We start from the raw sequence: 15,977 nt of genomic DNA on the forward strand, positions 1-15,977 counted from the left end.
CGTCAAGTGGACAAGTGGACTGACCTTTATCAGTGAGAGCTTCATCGATGAGTAGATCAGCGACGAGGGACCCCGCACTGAGCCCCTCCACGAGCCGCGGCCTCGCGCTTCCTCGCCCCTCTTCATCCCCCTCCGCTATCTTCCACCTTGACAACTCTTCGCTTACGGGAACTGTCTCGCCTTCTATCGGCTTGCTTTGATATCTGGAAAATGTATTTCAATTTACATATTTAACTAGAATAGAGGAGTTACAGCCATTAAATTAAGTAAAGGTTTAGAATTATTTATCCAAGGAAAGCAAAACTCAGCTACGAAAGGGTGATATTTTTAGTTTTCGATTTGATTTATAGTGAAATTATGTAACTATAGTTTAATTAATAATTGAATATACAATAATTATAATTATTTATAATTTACATACTGTCTTATCGTATTATTTAATAAGTTTAGGTTGATGTATAAAACGGGATGGCCCGTTGTGATGATTATTCGTCGTGTGAAATTCGGGTAATTAAATTTATTTTAAATTGAGCAGTGTCTATGTCAAATGTACAGCACGTATCTAGCAAATAGTGAGCATGAAAGTGTAAAACGAAACACAGCAAGTTCAAGTGCACCCACTTAATCAGTGTTATCAATATTCAATATTATATCGCTACCGATGTAACAAATTATCAAAGAAAGCGGGTCTCGCGAGGAATTGCGCCCCGGCTCGCCCATGAATATTGTAAATGAAAATATTACCGATGTAGCCGGGGCGCGTATATAATGGTATCATGTTTTATTGTAAATTTTGGAGATAAAAAACTCCCTGGACACAATGGCAGGGGAGTAGAGTAATTTTAATTAAAAAAAAATTATCAAATGCCACTATGATCACTCCAGCATACCTGCTTTCCACGAATGGGGTGAAGACAGCCTCCCGATGCAGCCTCAGGGAGTTGTCAATGACGGTACAGGTCATGTCCCGCAATGGGTCTATTATTAAGTAACTTCGCTCTGTTTGCTCTCCCTCCTCTAGTAAATCATCTGGACTTAACTTCTTTTCAGTCTGAAATCAGAAAATAATTGAGTATTAATAATATGGAAAATTAAAAATTAAAAAAAAATGTTTTGTGCAAGCCATTCAACACACAAAGCAATTATTTCCTAAGAAACTTAGAATGTACAGTCGAAAATCGTCTCTTGACATCGCATCCTGACAATTCAAAAATCGGGCCACTCACAATTTTAAAAAATGCATTTTAATTACCCAAGATCGTATCAAATAATGATGTTTTTAAATTGTAGGCTGATCAGGAACAGCTATTTTACTAGTATATTAAGGCGTTTTGGGATTTTATAATGAATATGAATTTTAGTATATATTTGACCAAAGATATTTGATTGAAGAAAAGAAATAATTTTATTTTTATATATTGTTTACATTAGAAGAAAGTATTCAAAAATGTTAGCGCTTATTTATATTAAATAATATGTATGGTGTTATGACGTCTATAAGTGTACATTCATTTTTCATATATGAATAAAGAATATTTTGGTGTGAATAAAAAATACAAAAGTACGTACAATAGTTACAGGCGCAGGATCCATAATCGCGACTCTATGTCCGGCAAGTGCGTCCTCAACGACGTACGTACGTGCGCGCGTACTATCCGTTAGCACGTACGTGTCATGCGCATTTTCTTCGCACCAAGAGGTATTATCGCATGATGTTTCACCTTAATAAAAAATATATTACATGAGTTAAAACAAATTTTGGCTATGTTCTTTAATAAGTAAAGTAACTAATACAAGAAGTTTTCTTATATTTAATTTAAAGTGTCTATCACTTTATAATTTTGAGATAATGAGAAATATTACTCGCAATTATGATTTAACATATTAATAACATGTCATGAAGCGTATTATATACTAAAGTAATATACGAGATATTTATATCATATATTAGGACCTTGATAACAAAAATTTGAACCCAACGTCCTATATGTAAGTTATATATAATTCAATCAATAGTTATAATGGCCGTGATGAATGCAAACCTGATACAAAGATAACAAACTGTAATAAAGACGAATTCACAATAATTCAATATAATTCTTAAAGAGCCGGCGACGCACTCGCGAGCCCTCTAGCATTGAGAGTCCATGGGCGGCGGTATCACTTAACATCAGATGAGCCTCCTGCCCTTTTGCCCTGTTTTATTTAAAAAAAAAATAATAACGACAAAAAATCCCTTTGTTTTAGTAAAGTTTGGTCTAGATAAAGTCTCCATTTTATTCCTAAGGATAACTTAAAAAGTACCACAATTATTTGTTAAGCGGGTCATATGTATAACTTACCTTCAACGTCTGCGTCGTTTTCGGCGTCCCCGTCGCCATCGACATCGCCGCCTTCTACGACGGTACCTTCTTGTGATTGGACTAGATCGATTTTGTCTTTACCTAAATGGTTTATATATGTGAAAAATATGTATAACATCCAAGAACATGAACTTGAAAATTAGTCAATGTTAGTCATGAATTTTCAAGTGATTAGAATTGTATTAAAACAAACAAATAATTGAAGAGACAAATGACTCACCGTGCATGTGTTCGGGTAAGAGCCGACATAATGCATAGTTCCTGAGCGGCGAGGCTCTCGCCACTCGAAACCGTCGGTTGCCCTCAATTTCGCTGCTTAGTTCTGGAAAAATTGGATTTGGTTAAATACAATCAAATTACTTCATAAAAATCTTGGTATATTTTGTTGTGTACAGTGTTTTATTCTAACACTTTATATTTATTTTTTTTCAACCTAGGAGCGCAGTTCAGGGCGCAGTTCTAATTCAAATTGTTCGCGAATATATTTCACATATCATATATCAAGTATTTTTACATATAAGTAAAACTAAAAATATTTTTTTGTATCATATTTTTATTTTTTTTGTAAAATTTATCTTCATCGTCATTTTGAATAGGTAGATTGTAACTTATACTGTAGAAAATGTTTTATGTAATGTGCTTTAATAAAAAAATAAAATATTTATAATAACGATAGACAGACGGGTATTGCTTTCCTGATTTTTTATAACAGCTTGAATTACTTTAGTGGTTCTGGATTATATTCACGACCAAATAAACATTTCAAGCAATAGATAAACTTACCTTCTTCATAGGTATTAACAGCATTGTCGTTCATGCCACCCGACAACATTTCATCAGCCCCATGCACTTCACTATACACATCCTAAAATATAAAAGTACAATTATATTTCGTAAAAAATTATCTTACTATAACGCTAGGGAGCGTTCAAGTATTACGTAACGAATTTTGGGAAGGAGGGGGGGGTCCTTTTGCAAAACGTTACAATGCGGGGCGGGGATTGAATTACGCGTAATTGTTAATATTATTTTCTACTTACACCACATAATAGTAACTAAAGAGTCACAAGGTGGTCACGAAACATTTTACTAGACTTGGGAACAGTACTGTACTAGGGTACTGAAAAACCTTACGGCGAGTTACATGGGGGGGGATCAATAATCTTCAAAAATTGCGTAACGTAATACTTGAACGCTCCCTTACACAAAATTATAAACTAACAGTAATAATTGAACACGCTTATGACGCTAAAAATTTTTTTTCGAACTAAATAATATAACATTCCATCGGCAACAAAAAAAAAGTAAGGAGTGTAATTCGTGAGTTTCATGTGTCGATGGATTTCCTAGTTTTTCGTCGCTAACTGCTTTTTTTTTAATTCTGTCTACATGGAGTACATCTGACTCACCTTATCAGCATGCTTGTAGTGCAGACTAATCTTGCTGAGCTGATGATCAAGGTGCGCTAATCTCGCCGCGTGTCTCGCCGCACCACCATTTTCGCCTGTTTCACCTACGTCGCTAATTACGCCATCCACCTAGAAATTTTAATTGTTAAGTTAAATTTAGCAAGGTGTTTGTCGCTTGTTATCGCGATTAAGCTTGTCTCAGAGTTATAAAGGGTAATTTATACAATGTTAAAAAAGTAACCCACGAGATTTTAAAATATTTCATTGACTTTGTATGTGTTAACGTAAAATTGTAAACACCGTTAGATTGTAATCTATCTCGCGAGATTATAAACTGTCGAAAGATTGAGAACCTCAGCGTACTGCTTACAATTTAACGTATTATTATTCGGTAGATTGTACTACACTTAGTTATCATTCAAACTTCTTTGGTCAATTACAGATTAATTTTACTTCCCAACAATTTCATATAACTACCGAATAATAATACGTTAATTTGTATGCAGTTCGTTGAGGTTCACAATCTTTCGACAGTTTACAATCTCGCGAGATAGATTACAATCTAACGGTTTTTACAATTTTACGGTGACATATGCATTACAACTCATTATTATGTCATCATCACTGTTGTTATACAGGAATTTATTTGAATTTAACACGTCTTAGACTAAAAGGTCAGCTATTAGACTACGCTAATCCATTGCAGCTATAAAGCGATATTATGCGAAAGTTTTAACTACATCCGCTACCCGTACTACTAAATACCTTAATTCCACAATCTACAAATCTACATCTACAAACAAACCTTATGATCTGGAAGGGAGTGCCTCTGAGTGGGCGAAAGCGCCGGGCTGTACTCGAGCGGCGACTGCGGCGACACGGGCCCCTAAACACACACTAGCGTTACCACACTCACTGCGCCTACATGGATGATGTGATAGCTAATGTTAGTGAAACGGAGGATATTTCAAGTAAATTATCATATCATATTAGACAAGTACTACTCACTGATCTTGTCACCTTACATAGATTTGACCTGACACCAATTAAAAAAAAAGAATAGTAAGATTTTTGTGCAAGATAAATAAATGTTATAGTAATTTAGTGGTTCTTTGAATTTTTTTTTATATAATAGGGGGGGGCAAACGAGCTTGCGGGACGACCAAAAAGGGCAGTGTTCGCAGCCCATAGACACCCATTTTTTGTGGGTGCGTTGCCGGCCTTTGAGGGAGGAGTATACTCGATTTTTAAACATTTGGAGGTCGTATCTCTGAGGGAAGACCCCCACCGGTAGTCGATTCCACAGTTCGCAAAAGAAAATGCCTTGTGAAACGTACTGTGGAAGACTTCCAACCATCAAGATGATGTTGGTGAAATTTAGAAAAATTTGGTCAATATGCAAAATAAGAGTCGATTTTTATTCTGTATAAAAGAACCCTCCCCTCCGTAACTGTGCCGCGCGTAAAAAAACGTAGTTACGAATACGAAACAAAGTGATAATTATGATAAGAAAAATATCGTCCGCTTTCACCACATAACAATAGGCAACACAAACCACACTAATTAACAATATTTTTTAAACATGACATATTAATTTCTATTTATAATTTTCATTTTTTATTTTCCATCAATCCATAGTTAAAGTGCATTTAATGAATGAGTGATCTATTTACAAAGCGCTACAAGCATTTTATTGACAAGCGATACTAACACTTACGCTGTTAGAGATGGAGGCCAATTTGTTATGAAGAGACATCATGTAATCGTTGTAAGACTGGCTCTTGTTCGGTGTGCTCGGCTGAGTTGAATCCGTTGAGTTGACGTTCGTCATACCTTTAAAACAAAAATGTTATATTCTTCTGTTAGAAATGAAAGGATGCAAGTAGGCGATTTAAGATTTTTGAATCAGCTAAGGTCAAGCTCAATTTGTCTAAACAAAACTCTATTTTTACTTCTTGTTGTCACTCTTTCACTCACACCAACAACTAATTTGAAAATTAAGATTATAATCAATTAAAGTAATTGACTAGTAATTTTTTTCTTATGTAAATTACAATGGAAAGCATTTTGCTACATGGTTTGAAGTCTACAATCCAAGAATGGGAAATGGATCAGAAACTTTCTCTCCCATCTATTTCTGGTCCTTTTTGAAAGGAAACAGAGTCAGCAACTAACCCTAAATTATTCTCTGGGAATTTAACCCGGAACCTCCGGGTGCCACGTGCATTTATAATTAACACATAGAAGTGGCAAATGGCAACCAACTTTACTAGAAAACATTTATATAACCCACACAGAAATCAATTAAACCTATACAGTAGAACCTCGATAAGTCAAAAACCTCCAAATCTCGAAAAAATGTTTTGTTCCCTTCCCTTAAAACACCAAAACCTCCATTACTTGAAATCTTGACCCTCTGTTAATCGAAATAATCACCGAGTCCCTCCAAGCCATTTTGGTACATAGTTTCACTCTACTCGAAAAATTAAATTTTACCTCTGTATTTCGAACATAGGAACGTTATTTTACAACCTTTACAACTTGATCATTTGGAATTTATTATCTCTATTGTTCGAACAAAAATAAGTTACCGACTTTAAGAACTTGCCGACAATGTGAGTACACTATTGTTTCTTAGAAAACATTTTAGGAGTATACAATAATAAATTTATGACTCATGGAAACACGTGTTTGCTTGCTCTCAAAATTTATAAGAATAAACCTCAAACTCTTTATGTCGAATCAAAATCCGCCTAAGTCGAAATCCTCCTTAAGTTGAAAACTCTATAACTCGAATTTTTTGGCGTCTCCCTTGATGTTCGACTTATAGAGGTTCTACTGTATATGAAAACACTTACTCATTTCCATGTTTTGTACGGCTCTCCTAGCGAGTGCGTTATGAACTGCCCTCTGTGCGACCAGTTGACCCAAATTTTGCCCCATCAGGGAAATATTCTGTCCACCCAGACCAAGGGCCTGTCCGCCCAGGCCTAAGTTTTGCCCACCCATGAGATTCTGACCACCTAAACCTAAGTTCTGACCAGCTAGACCTGAAAATTTATTTATTTAATTAGTTCACTTCTAAAACATAAATAAATCAGTGGTGCTACAAACTTTGTGTGGGCCTCAGATTTCTGTATCTGTTACATGATCACTTGACATAGATTGACATCTAATATCAGGTGATTAGCCTCCCGTGCCTGACACACGCCATCGATTTTTTGCGTCTATGGCAAGCCGGTTTCCTCACGATGTTTTCCTTCACCGTTCTAGCTAATGTTAAATGCGCTCATATAAACCAAGGCCATGTGTACAACCGGAGAACGAACCTACCACCACAGGGATGAGAGTCTCACGTTGAAGCCACTAGGCCAACACTGTTCACTTCTATCAGAATATTTACCTGTGAAACTGTTAAAGGCGAGTTTACAATTACATTTGAATTTTGTGATGATACAAATGTGTCTTAAACTTATCACATTTTTATTTCTTCATAAATTTTTAACAATAAAATCTCATAATAAGGATTTAAATTACCCTGGGGTGTTGAAACTAGAATTTTCATATATTAAAGAGAAACGCTTTTTACCGGATTAAAGTTATGTATTATTATAAATTTACAACTATTTGACATAATTTTAAATTTATCCGACGTTTCGCGTGCTTTACAGCGTGCGTGGTCACGGTGACTGAAGACAAAAGATGTTGAATGTCAAAAAGTATCACAGCTGCAGAGAAAGTTGCATTATCTGTATTTATTTCCCCGGATAGTCGACTCCGGGGAAATAGTTGTAAATTTATAATAATACATAACTTTAATCCGGTAAAAAGCGTTTTTCTTTAAATGTGTAATAAGAGTTATGTTAATCAAAGACAATACTATTTTCATATATTAAATATGTAACTGGATAAATGTCACTACATACCTAAATTCTGTCCAAGATTCTGCCCCATAAGATTCTGGTTGAGCGCAAAGTTTTGTGATGCAAGATTAATGTTCTGTTGCAGGCTTTGGGCGAGGCCTTGCTGCAGAGGCGGATTTAGACCTAAACCTAGACCGAAACCTGAGCCTATGGACTGATTGACCCCTAGTTGGCCCACAGACGTCTGGAGACTTGGTTGTTGGACTGGAATCAATGGTAAATATTTGTGTCATGTAAACCAGAAAAGTATTTTAGTAAAAAATATTTTAATAAAACAATTTAGAGGGTAATACGCGGGTTACTTTATATACATAGGCTCGACTTTCCGTGTGTTTATCAGCAACCGTTGTCAACGAGAAACCGACACACGGAGTTGACAGATAAATTTTTTGATATAAATATTACGTATTTTTATAATTCTTTTGAATAGTTTTCGTTTATAATTAATAAGCTTGGCATAGACAACAAATACTAGTAAAACTTTTACCTCAGCGGGAATCAAACCACGTCACTCCGAGATAACATATGGTAGGTTGTTTTTAGTGGCATATACGAATCTACACTTTAAGTCAAATTTACAATATTATTGCTACATGTTTGCAAACTTCTAGTATAAGCTATTTAAGCACTAACAAATTGCCGTTATTAAGTAAATCTATACTTATTCTAAAATCCAAGAAAGCATGATACAAAGAGCAAAATAAAATATTGAAAATACCATCCACGAGGACGTCCACACTTTTTAAAGAGTGTCTTATAAGCAATGAGGATCTATCGACGGAAAATATTAGTAATCTATAGCGATCAAGAAGTAATGTGTTGGTGCTTCGTGGATTGTACTATTTATACGTGTACACTCAAAATGGCATGAAATAAATTTACTGTTGCGTCGAAAAGAAATTCGTGCAGCTGATAGAAAATAACTAAAGTATCTACAGGGTGTATTGTATTAAAAGCAAGGCTGTATATTAACGAATTATTGGAAAGTTCTTAAGCTTACGTCGCTATCTGTACGGTTTCCAACATTGATGTAGGATAAATTAAAACATACCGTGCAGTGAAAAAACACTTCTAAATATTGCCCCTAAATTTTTAACCACCATTCAAAGGCCACGTTCAGTGTACACAGTGATCCAAAAGCATTATGTAGTGAGTTACCTATGAGGTCGTTAGCGGTGGCCAGCATTGGCGTGTAGTATCTTGGCGCGAAGTAAGCCAGCCGACCGCCCGCCGCGGCTGAAGCAACGGTTAGTCACACACACGGTCAAGCGGGTTCATATGCCAATTATATATTTCAATATAGATACATGCCTAGAGCTAGAATAACCTTTATAATACGCGTACGTACATGTCCTACATGCTTATACGTATACTATAGGTACGTACGTTCAATTTGATTTGAGAACATCGCTACAGATTCTGTTATAATGCGCATTGTAAATGTGCTGAGATCTTATTTAATTACGCTAGTAAATAAGGTTATTACGGCTCAAACAACGCAAATAAAGAGAAAATAGAAGGCAATTTTTTTATTGAACGAAGTTTAAAGCTGCTAGTTGCTAAGAAAACTACATAAACATATAATAGTTTAGAGAATAATTTTTGCGAAAGAATATAGCGTGATATAGTTGATAATTTTATGAAAGTGCTAGTTTCTCATATAAATGAATAATTGTAATCATAAATTATGAGTGATTTGAAATATATTACAACAAATATTTAAAACTTATTACAAATAATAAATAAATTGTATGATTAAGCGTATAAAGATCAGTGCTTTAATTATAAAAATACTTAGTGTTCCAAGATCTTCATCTAGGCAAGGGGATAAAATGTAAAATTCATTAAAACATACAATAAATAAATACATTACATATAACAACGAAATACACATCATATACACAGTGGGAGTTTGTGTTGATATATTTAATACATATAATATAAATATATAGTACCTTGTTGTCCAGCTAATAAATTGTTGTGCAGAGCAATATCTGCCTGTGGGAACTGCGGCTGATTCAGTAACCCGAGGAGGTTGGGACCTGTTAAATTTTGTTGTTGGCTGAAAATACACATATAAATCATTCACAAATTCTTGATTGTCTTAAATTACTTACGAAATAATACATTTAAACTGTGTTAAAGTGTCTTATTATTTTTATTAATACTAACTTGATAATATTCTGTTTTAGAATCATCCGCTGTATATTCTCAGCGTTGGCCAATGTTTCGCTTGCAGCTGGGGTGGGAGTCAAGTTAGGCTGGTTGAGTTGTAGTCTGCCTAACACAGGATCCATACCCGGAGCTACTGGCAGGCCTAAGTTTAACCCCATATCTCCGCCAACACCCAAAGGAGTTCCGACTTGGCTCAACCCCAACAAAGGGGTGTCTGTCGCTATTTGTAAGGGGGTAGTAAAGTTTGGCTGTAGCGCGCTATTTAGAATGGGATTAATAGGTTGGAAGGGCAAAGGCTGGGGGATTGTCGCCTGTATGTTGGTAGGAATAGTGGTTGTTATCGGCTGAGTCTGAGGCACCTCTTGGGGCTTCACTTCTGGGCGATGGTCGATCATTGTCTGTGGTGCGTGTGATGGTAAGGAATACTGATGAGTAGGAACAAATTCTGGGGGAATGACTTGGGGTTTCGAGTCCGGAACTTCGGTCTCGGGCAAACCGTTTAGTTGCGGTTCTTTCGTTTCCTTTACTTCCGGTTTTTCGGTTTCGGAGGCGGATTTTTCCGACTTCTCGTCGGGAACGTCCTCGCCGCGATCGACGACAGGACTGACTAGAAATCTCGATATTTTTCGAGAAGGTTTTTGTGATTTTTTCTCGCCATTCGATTCTATACTAGCTGCACGATCTGGTGCCATAGGCCCCCCGTCAGATTGATTTGAACCTGAAATTGAATATTATTCGCTTATTAATTTACATTAAATTGTACACTAGTACAGTACTTTATCACTAATAAGTTAAAAACCGAGAGAAATAAAAAAGATGTGCGAAGAAAACTCAACTTAATTATATGATAATTACAAAATAAACGAAATTTATAAGTTACAACAAGGCAGTTACACAGCCAGGAGATCATCAAGGAGTTAAATAGGACATTATTAAAGGGAGGACATAGAATGGGATAGTTGTTCAACCAAGGAACCAAGAACTTATTTTACAGGTACATTTTACATGACTGTACGAATATGTCGAAAAAATTATATTTAAAAGTATGTTATCTACGCCAACAATATTAGATTTCTTAAAAAAAAATATAAAATATTTCTCATAACTGACCTATGGAGGACGCAGTACTGATCTTCCTAGACAATGTATCGAGTACAGTTCTAGTATCAGGTGCGGGTTCTCCGTCTAACTCCAAGGCGATATTATCTTGTGAAGCCGTGGGCGTGGTGCATTCAGAGTTATCCTGGTTGGAGTCCGTAAGATTCTCTTCACGCTCTGTTGTTTCAGAGTCGTAGTCCGTCTGTAAGGTAATAACCAAATATAGTTATATTGTTTTGAAACAGACACACACGTGTTTTAATCCTTACGAATAATGTTACTCTCATAAAACTCACGACAAATTTACACGCAGAAACAAATGCAGTGATCTATACTACTACTATTTATCTATAAGTAATACTGTTTTTTTTAATACCCAATTTTTAAGCTTATGCTAGCTTTCTGTGCCTACCAATCTAAATTCTAAAACAATAAATAGGTTTTGTTAAATAAGTAAGGTATAATAAATAATAATTAAGTAATTCAAATTCAAAAGTTATTTATGCAAATCAAATTTCGTCATCCATACATAAGTCTTATTTTTAGTTCATAAGTTAATAAGTAATTCAACTTTATACATTTTAGATGTGCTTTTTTCATCTTTTGTTGTGCATTTAGCACATATAAAAATGCCTGACATTGTTAAAAGTTCGATGTAATTAGAACCATAGAGAAGTATAAGAACCTTTTCTATCTGCAGCCTCAAAGTAGCATGAGTGTGTGGTTCAGCTTGCAACTGCCTCACAATATCTCGAATCCATTCTGTGAATGCACTACTCTGCCACTCGGGGAGTAAGTCGTTTGTAACCTGTTTCATTAAATGTTTGTTAGAAAATACATAAAACATAATTTTAAAAGCTTTTCATACTAAATGACAATGGATATTTAATATAAATTTTTGAACCTTCACTTTTTTTAATACTCATTTTTTTATTTACTTTTTATGAAACAGGCAATCGGGAGGCCTACTTGATGATAAGCGTTACCGCCGCCCATGGACAATCACATTGCCAGAAGGCTCGTGTGTGCGTTCCCGGCCTTTTTTTGGTACGCTCTATTCTTAAAAAAATCCATAAAAACATCAATTGTAACTATATAAATTTAATTTAATTTTAATAATTTTCTGATAAGGAAGTTAAATATGCTAGAATGGCCACTTGCAACTTTTATAACAACATATATCTAGATACGTACTGCCTTTTTTTGGTACGCTCTATTCTTAAAAAAAATCCATAAAAACATCAATTGTAACTATATAAATTTAATTTAATTTTAATAATTTTCTGATAAGGAAGTTAAATATGCTAGAATGGCCACTTGCAACTTTTATAACTATATCTAGATACGTACTGCTATTATCTAGTGTTATTCCTGTAGAAGCTTTTTATTTACAATCTATTTTAAGCTTACCAAATTGCTAGCTAAATCCTCAGGATTTACATCGGGCACGTGGAACTTAAAGGTGACGGTTTTGGACTTTGACTCGAGCTGGCACTCAACAACTGTTCCATTTTCTGTTACGGTGAGTACAGTGAGTCGGGGCAATTTGTCCTTTTCCCGAGACCGCTTCTTTGAACCACGTGACTTCTTTTCGCCTGCGATCGGCGAAGGAATCGATGTACCCACTAAAATAAAAACGTTTGAAGATATTAGAAGAAATCATTAAAAAAACGTGTGGCACTCGGGGACTGCCGCGGTAAAGCTATTGCATATTTTTTTTCAACTTATGCAATTATAATTATTTATATATGCAGCATTTTTTTTTATATTAATTCAAGTTTTTTCTTTGATAAATTAATTAATTCTACCACTCTTCTAGACTCAGACTAACGCGCCTATATAGTATGTCTCACTCTAACGCGCACCGGCTGCACCGATCTCGTCATAGAAATGTGAGTACGCAGTATGCGTTCTGTCCCGCTCTAACGCGTATTGGCCGCACCTATATTACGTATCGTGTGTTAGGTTTTTTCGTTACGGAATTTCTTGATTCGATTGCCGCGCTCAAAGCCCGCGATACAATCTATGCAATAGCTTAAAACTTAGTTAAAAGAATTATACAAGGTGTTTCGCAAGAATATTAGAGATTTTAACTTACTTTCTTGTTGCGTCTCTGTGTTTTTCTCTGCAACTGCTCCTAACTCGGGTTGCCACATGCCATCGATTTGGGCACCGGCAGGCAAGTCCGTCATAGGAGTATGGAACTGCTCCTTACTAGTAATACCATTCTCTTCGGATTTAATAAATAATTGCTGAGGCAGGTCCGGTTGAGTTTGCGCCTGGGTATGTGGCTGAGGTTGAGCTTGAGTGGTTTGAGGCTGGGTCGGAATGGCTTGAGTTTGGGATTGCGGAATTTGCTGTGAGGGTTGCTGAAGGTGCTGCGGTTGATTTTGCTGGATTTGAGTTTGTTGCTGCATTTGCCCTTGCGATTGCTGGATCGGCTGAGGCTGAGATTGTTGAAGCATTTGCTGTTGGGGCTGCGAAATTTGCTGTTGAAGCTGTTGAGGTTGCGTTTGGATCTGTTGTGGCTGCATTTGTTGTTGAGATATCGTTTGTTGAATTTGTTGCTGAGATTGTGATTGTTGAATTTGTTGGGAAACTTGCTGTTGTTGGTTCTGAGATTGCTGAATTTGTTGCTGCGATGTAGGTTGTATTTGCTGTTGCGCTTGCGGTTGTTGCATTTGCTGTTGCATCTGTTGAATATCTTGCTGAATCTGCTGCGAGTTTTGAGGATGTGATGAAGGAATTGACGACTGCACTTCCATATATTGTGTAACAGGGGGATTTTGTGTCATAGTTGCAGGTGCAGAGGATTCAACTTGTTTATAAGATACATTTTGCATTTGCATGGTCTGACTTTGCGGGTACATCATCGGATTGGCAGAATAATTTTGCACGGGTGTGCCTTCATGACTAGATATCTGCCTCTCGTTCTGCACCAAGTTAAAGTTTTGCGCCAATACATTGTGAGGTAAAGACTGACCCTGCATTGGATGCACTTGAGGGTGGTACTGTTCGTCGGATGGTTGTTTCTGAATTTGCTTTTCCATGAATTGGTTTTGATACATTTGATCTATAGACATCTGTGGCTGCAGAGGCGGTTTTTGTTGGTACTGGTCAGGGATTAGACCCTGTTGTTGATCGTGAACATCAGCGGCACTCATCTGGCTTTGTTCAGATCCTTGTCTCGTGTACATGGGCCGCTGCGCTCGCAATATTTCTTCGACTTTCTGCTGTTGCTGACCCATCAGTTGTTGCTTTTGAGTTAATAATGCCAAATTCTGCTGATCAATAATGTTCTGTTGGGTTTGTAGCTGTAATTCCTGCTGCGCTAAATATTGTTGTTGTTGCAAATTTCTAATATGCTGCGGAGAGAGCGTTTGTCCCGGCATCTGGAGTTGTTGATGAGTTATCAACTGTTGTTGAAGGACAAGTTGTTGTTGGGCGAGCATTTGTTTCTGCATATTTAACTGCTGCTGCGCTTGTGCAACCTGATGTTGGGCCTGAGCCACTTGTTGTTGCTGCGCGTAAATTGTAGGGTCGACTGCCGCCGATAGCATGTTAGCTTGGAAGAAGTTTTGCTGATTATGGGCGAAATTTATGTTTTGACTAGCGTGTTGCATTTGCACATTAAGTAAATTCGTGTTTTGCTGCATCGTTTCATGTTCTTGAGGCATTTGTTGTACTTCAACCATTTCTGTTTGTTGGCTGACGACTGGCTGGGCCTGTTGCGAAGGTGGCGGTTGAGGTTCAGATTCAGATTCCTTTCTAGATTGTAAATTATCCGGTCTATGAATAATTTGGGCTAAAATGTTTTGTAAATTTTGAAGTGATGGATCTAAAACTTGACCGGTTACGAGATTCGTTTGCGGTCCTGCCATCACTTGCTCTTGAACCGTTAGCTGCTCCTCAAATTGTTTCTGTTGAATCGCCGCGGCCTGCTGAACTATTATATTCTGCTGCTGTTGAATAATTTGCTGCTGCAGTGCCTGATTCGTATTTGTGATCTCATTTGCTACCAACTGTTGATTCAAAAAATTCTGCTGTAGAGGCGCCTGCTGTTGTTCTAAAAGGTTTTGCGGTTGCTGATCCGTGAATCCTTGGCCTGGCACTGACTGCTCCAACATTTTTTGGCTAAGGAGATTCTGTTCCATCATCACCTGCTGCTGTTTAATATTTTGTTCAATGATCTGCTGCTGTTGCAACAGGTGCTGATCCGAATTGAGCGAAGGAGACATACGAGCCTGCATGAGATTTTGTTGAAAGAGTTTCATGGCTTTCTCTTCGTTTGTCAAATGTTGTTGGAACTGATGTTGTAGAAGCTGTTGTTGAGCTTGAAATAGCTGTGATTGTTGGTCTAACCTGAAAGTGAATGACATAATATGCAATAACTGAAATGAACGCAGTACCTTATATTATTTTTGGTTTCTATAAAAAAAACTAAAAACTTACTGCACCGCTGCCAGGGCGGCTGGGGGAGAACCAACACCATTCAAAAGACTCGACTTTACTTGATCTACGGGGCCCGCCTGCTGTTGGCTCTGGATCATCTTAACCTATTCAAAACCAAGAATATTAAAATAATATAAGATGAGCAAACTAAAATTCGATAAGAAAAAAAATACCTGTCTAAGTTGTTGTTCTAAAAGTAACTGTTGTTGGCGATTCTGTTCATTAAGAATTTCTTGGTTAAAAAGCATTTGTGCCTTTTTCTCACTTCTTTCTCTAAAAAAAAACAAATCACAAATTTTAAGTTGATTTAAACTATCTGCACAAAATTATTTAAAATAATAGCAAAAGTAAAATTTGGTACATAATGCTATTATGTAATTACACTAACCTAAACCACCTTTTTAACTACGAAATTCAAATAAACTAAGTTTCAAATTCAAACGATGTTCAGTATTTTCCAAACGGGATCATAATTTTTACCAACAAATCTGACAACTGACATCAGAGTTAATATTCATAAATTACATATTTAGCAATGACCTTTGACACGCGAATTT

The 15,977-nt window shown here is 36.4% G+C and overlaps 1 protein-coding gene across 12 annotated transcripts in view; it reads right to left on the minus strand.

Annotated features, from left to right (window-relative positions):
- LOC125057310 overlaps nt 1–15,977 on the minus strand; it is a 36,599-nt gene that overhangs the window by 376 nt on the left and 20,246 nt on the right. For 5 of the 12 annotated variants that reach the window (XM_047660939.1, XM_047660929.1, XM_047660930.1 and 2 more), the window contains 21 exons: nt 15,594–15,693; nt 15,421–15,524; nt 13,067–15,330; nt 12,379–12,593; nt 11,654–11,776; nt 10,981–11,170; nt 9,868–10,588; nt 9,651–9,757; nt 9,490–9,510; nt 8,854–8,931; nt 7,699–7,899; nt 6,631–6,822; nt 5,484–5,605; nt 4,578–4,658; nt 3,773–3,901; nt 3,147–3,228; nt 2,584–2,685; nt 2,343–2,444; nt 1,570–1,721; nt 891–1,051; nt 25–203 (listed from right to left, as the gene is read on the minus strand). In XM_047660939.1, coding sequence (XP_047516895.1) covers nt 25–203; nt 891–1,051; nt 1,570–1,721; nt 2,343–2,444; nt 2,584–2,685; nt 3,147–3,228; nt 3,773–3,901; nt 4,578–4,658; nt 5,484–5,605; nt 6,631–6,822; nt 7,699–7,899; nt 8,854–8,931; nt 9,490–9,510; nt 9,651–9,757; nt 9,868–10,588; nt 10,981–11,170; nt 11,654–11,776; nt 12,379–12,593; nt 13,067–15,330; nt 15,421–15,524; nt 15,594–15,693 — 5,426 coding nt within the window. The remainder of the gene's footprint in view (nt 1–24; nt 204–890; nt 1,052–1,569; nt 1,722–2,342; nt 2,445–2,583; nt 2,686–3,146; nt 3,229–3,772; nt 3,902–4,577; nt 4,659–5,483; nt 5,606–6,630; nt 6,823–7,698; nt 7,900–8,853; nt 8,932–9,489; nt 9,511–9,650; nt 9,758–9,867; nt 10,589–10,980; nt 11,171–11,653; nt 11,777–12,378; nt 12,594–13,066; nt 15,331–15,420; nt 15,525–15,593; nt 15,694–15,977) is intronic. The other 7 variants (XM_047660931.1, XM_047660934.1, XM_047660932.1 and 4 more) reach the window with 7 other exon arrangements.

Source organism: Pieris napi, chromosome 16 (genome assembly GCF_905475465.1).
Source record: "Pieris napi chromosome 16, ilPieNapi1.2, whole genome shotgun sequence".
In the NCBI taxonomy this organism is placed as follows: domain Eukaryota; kingdom Metazoa; phylum Arthropoda; class Insecta; order Lepidoptera; family Pieridae; genus Pieris; species Pieris napi.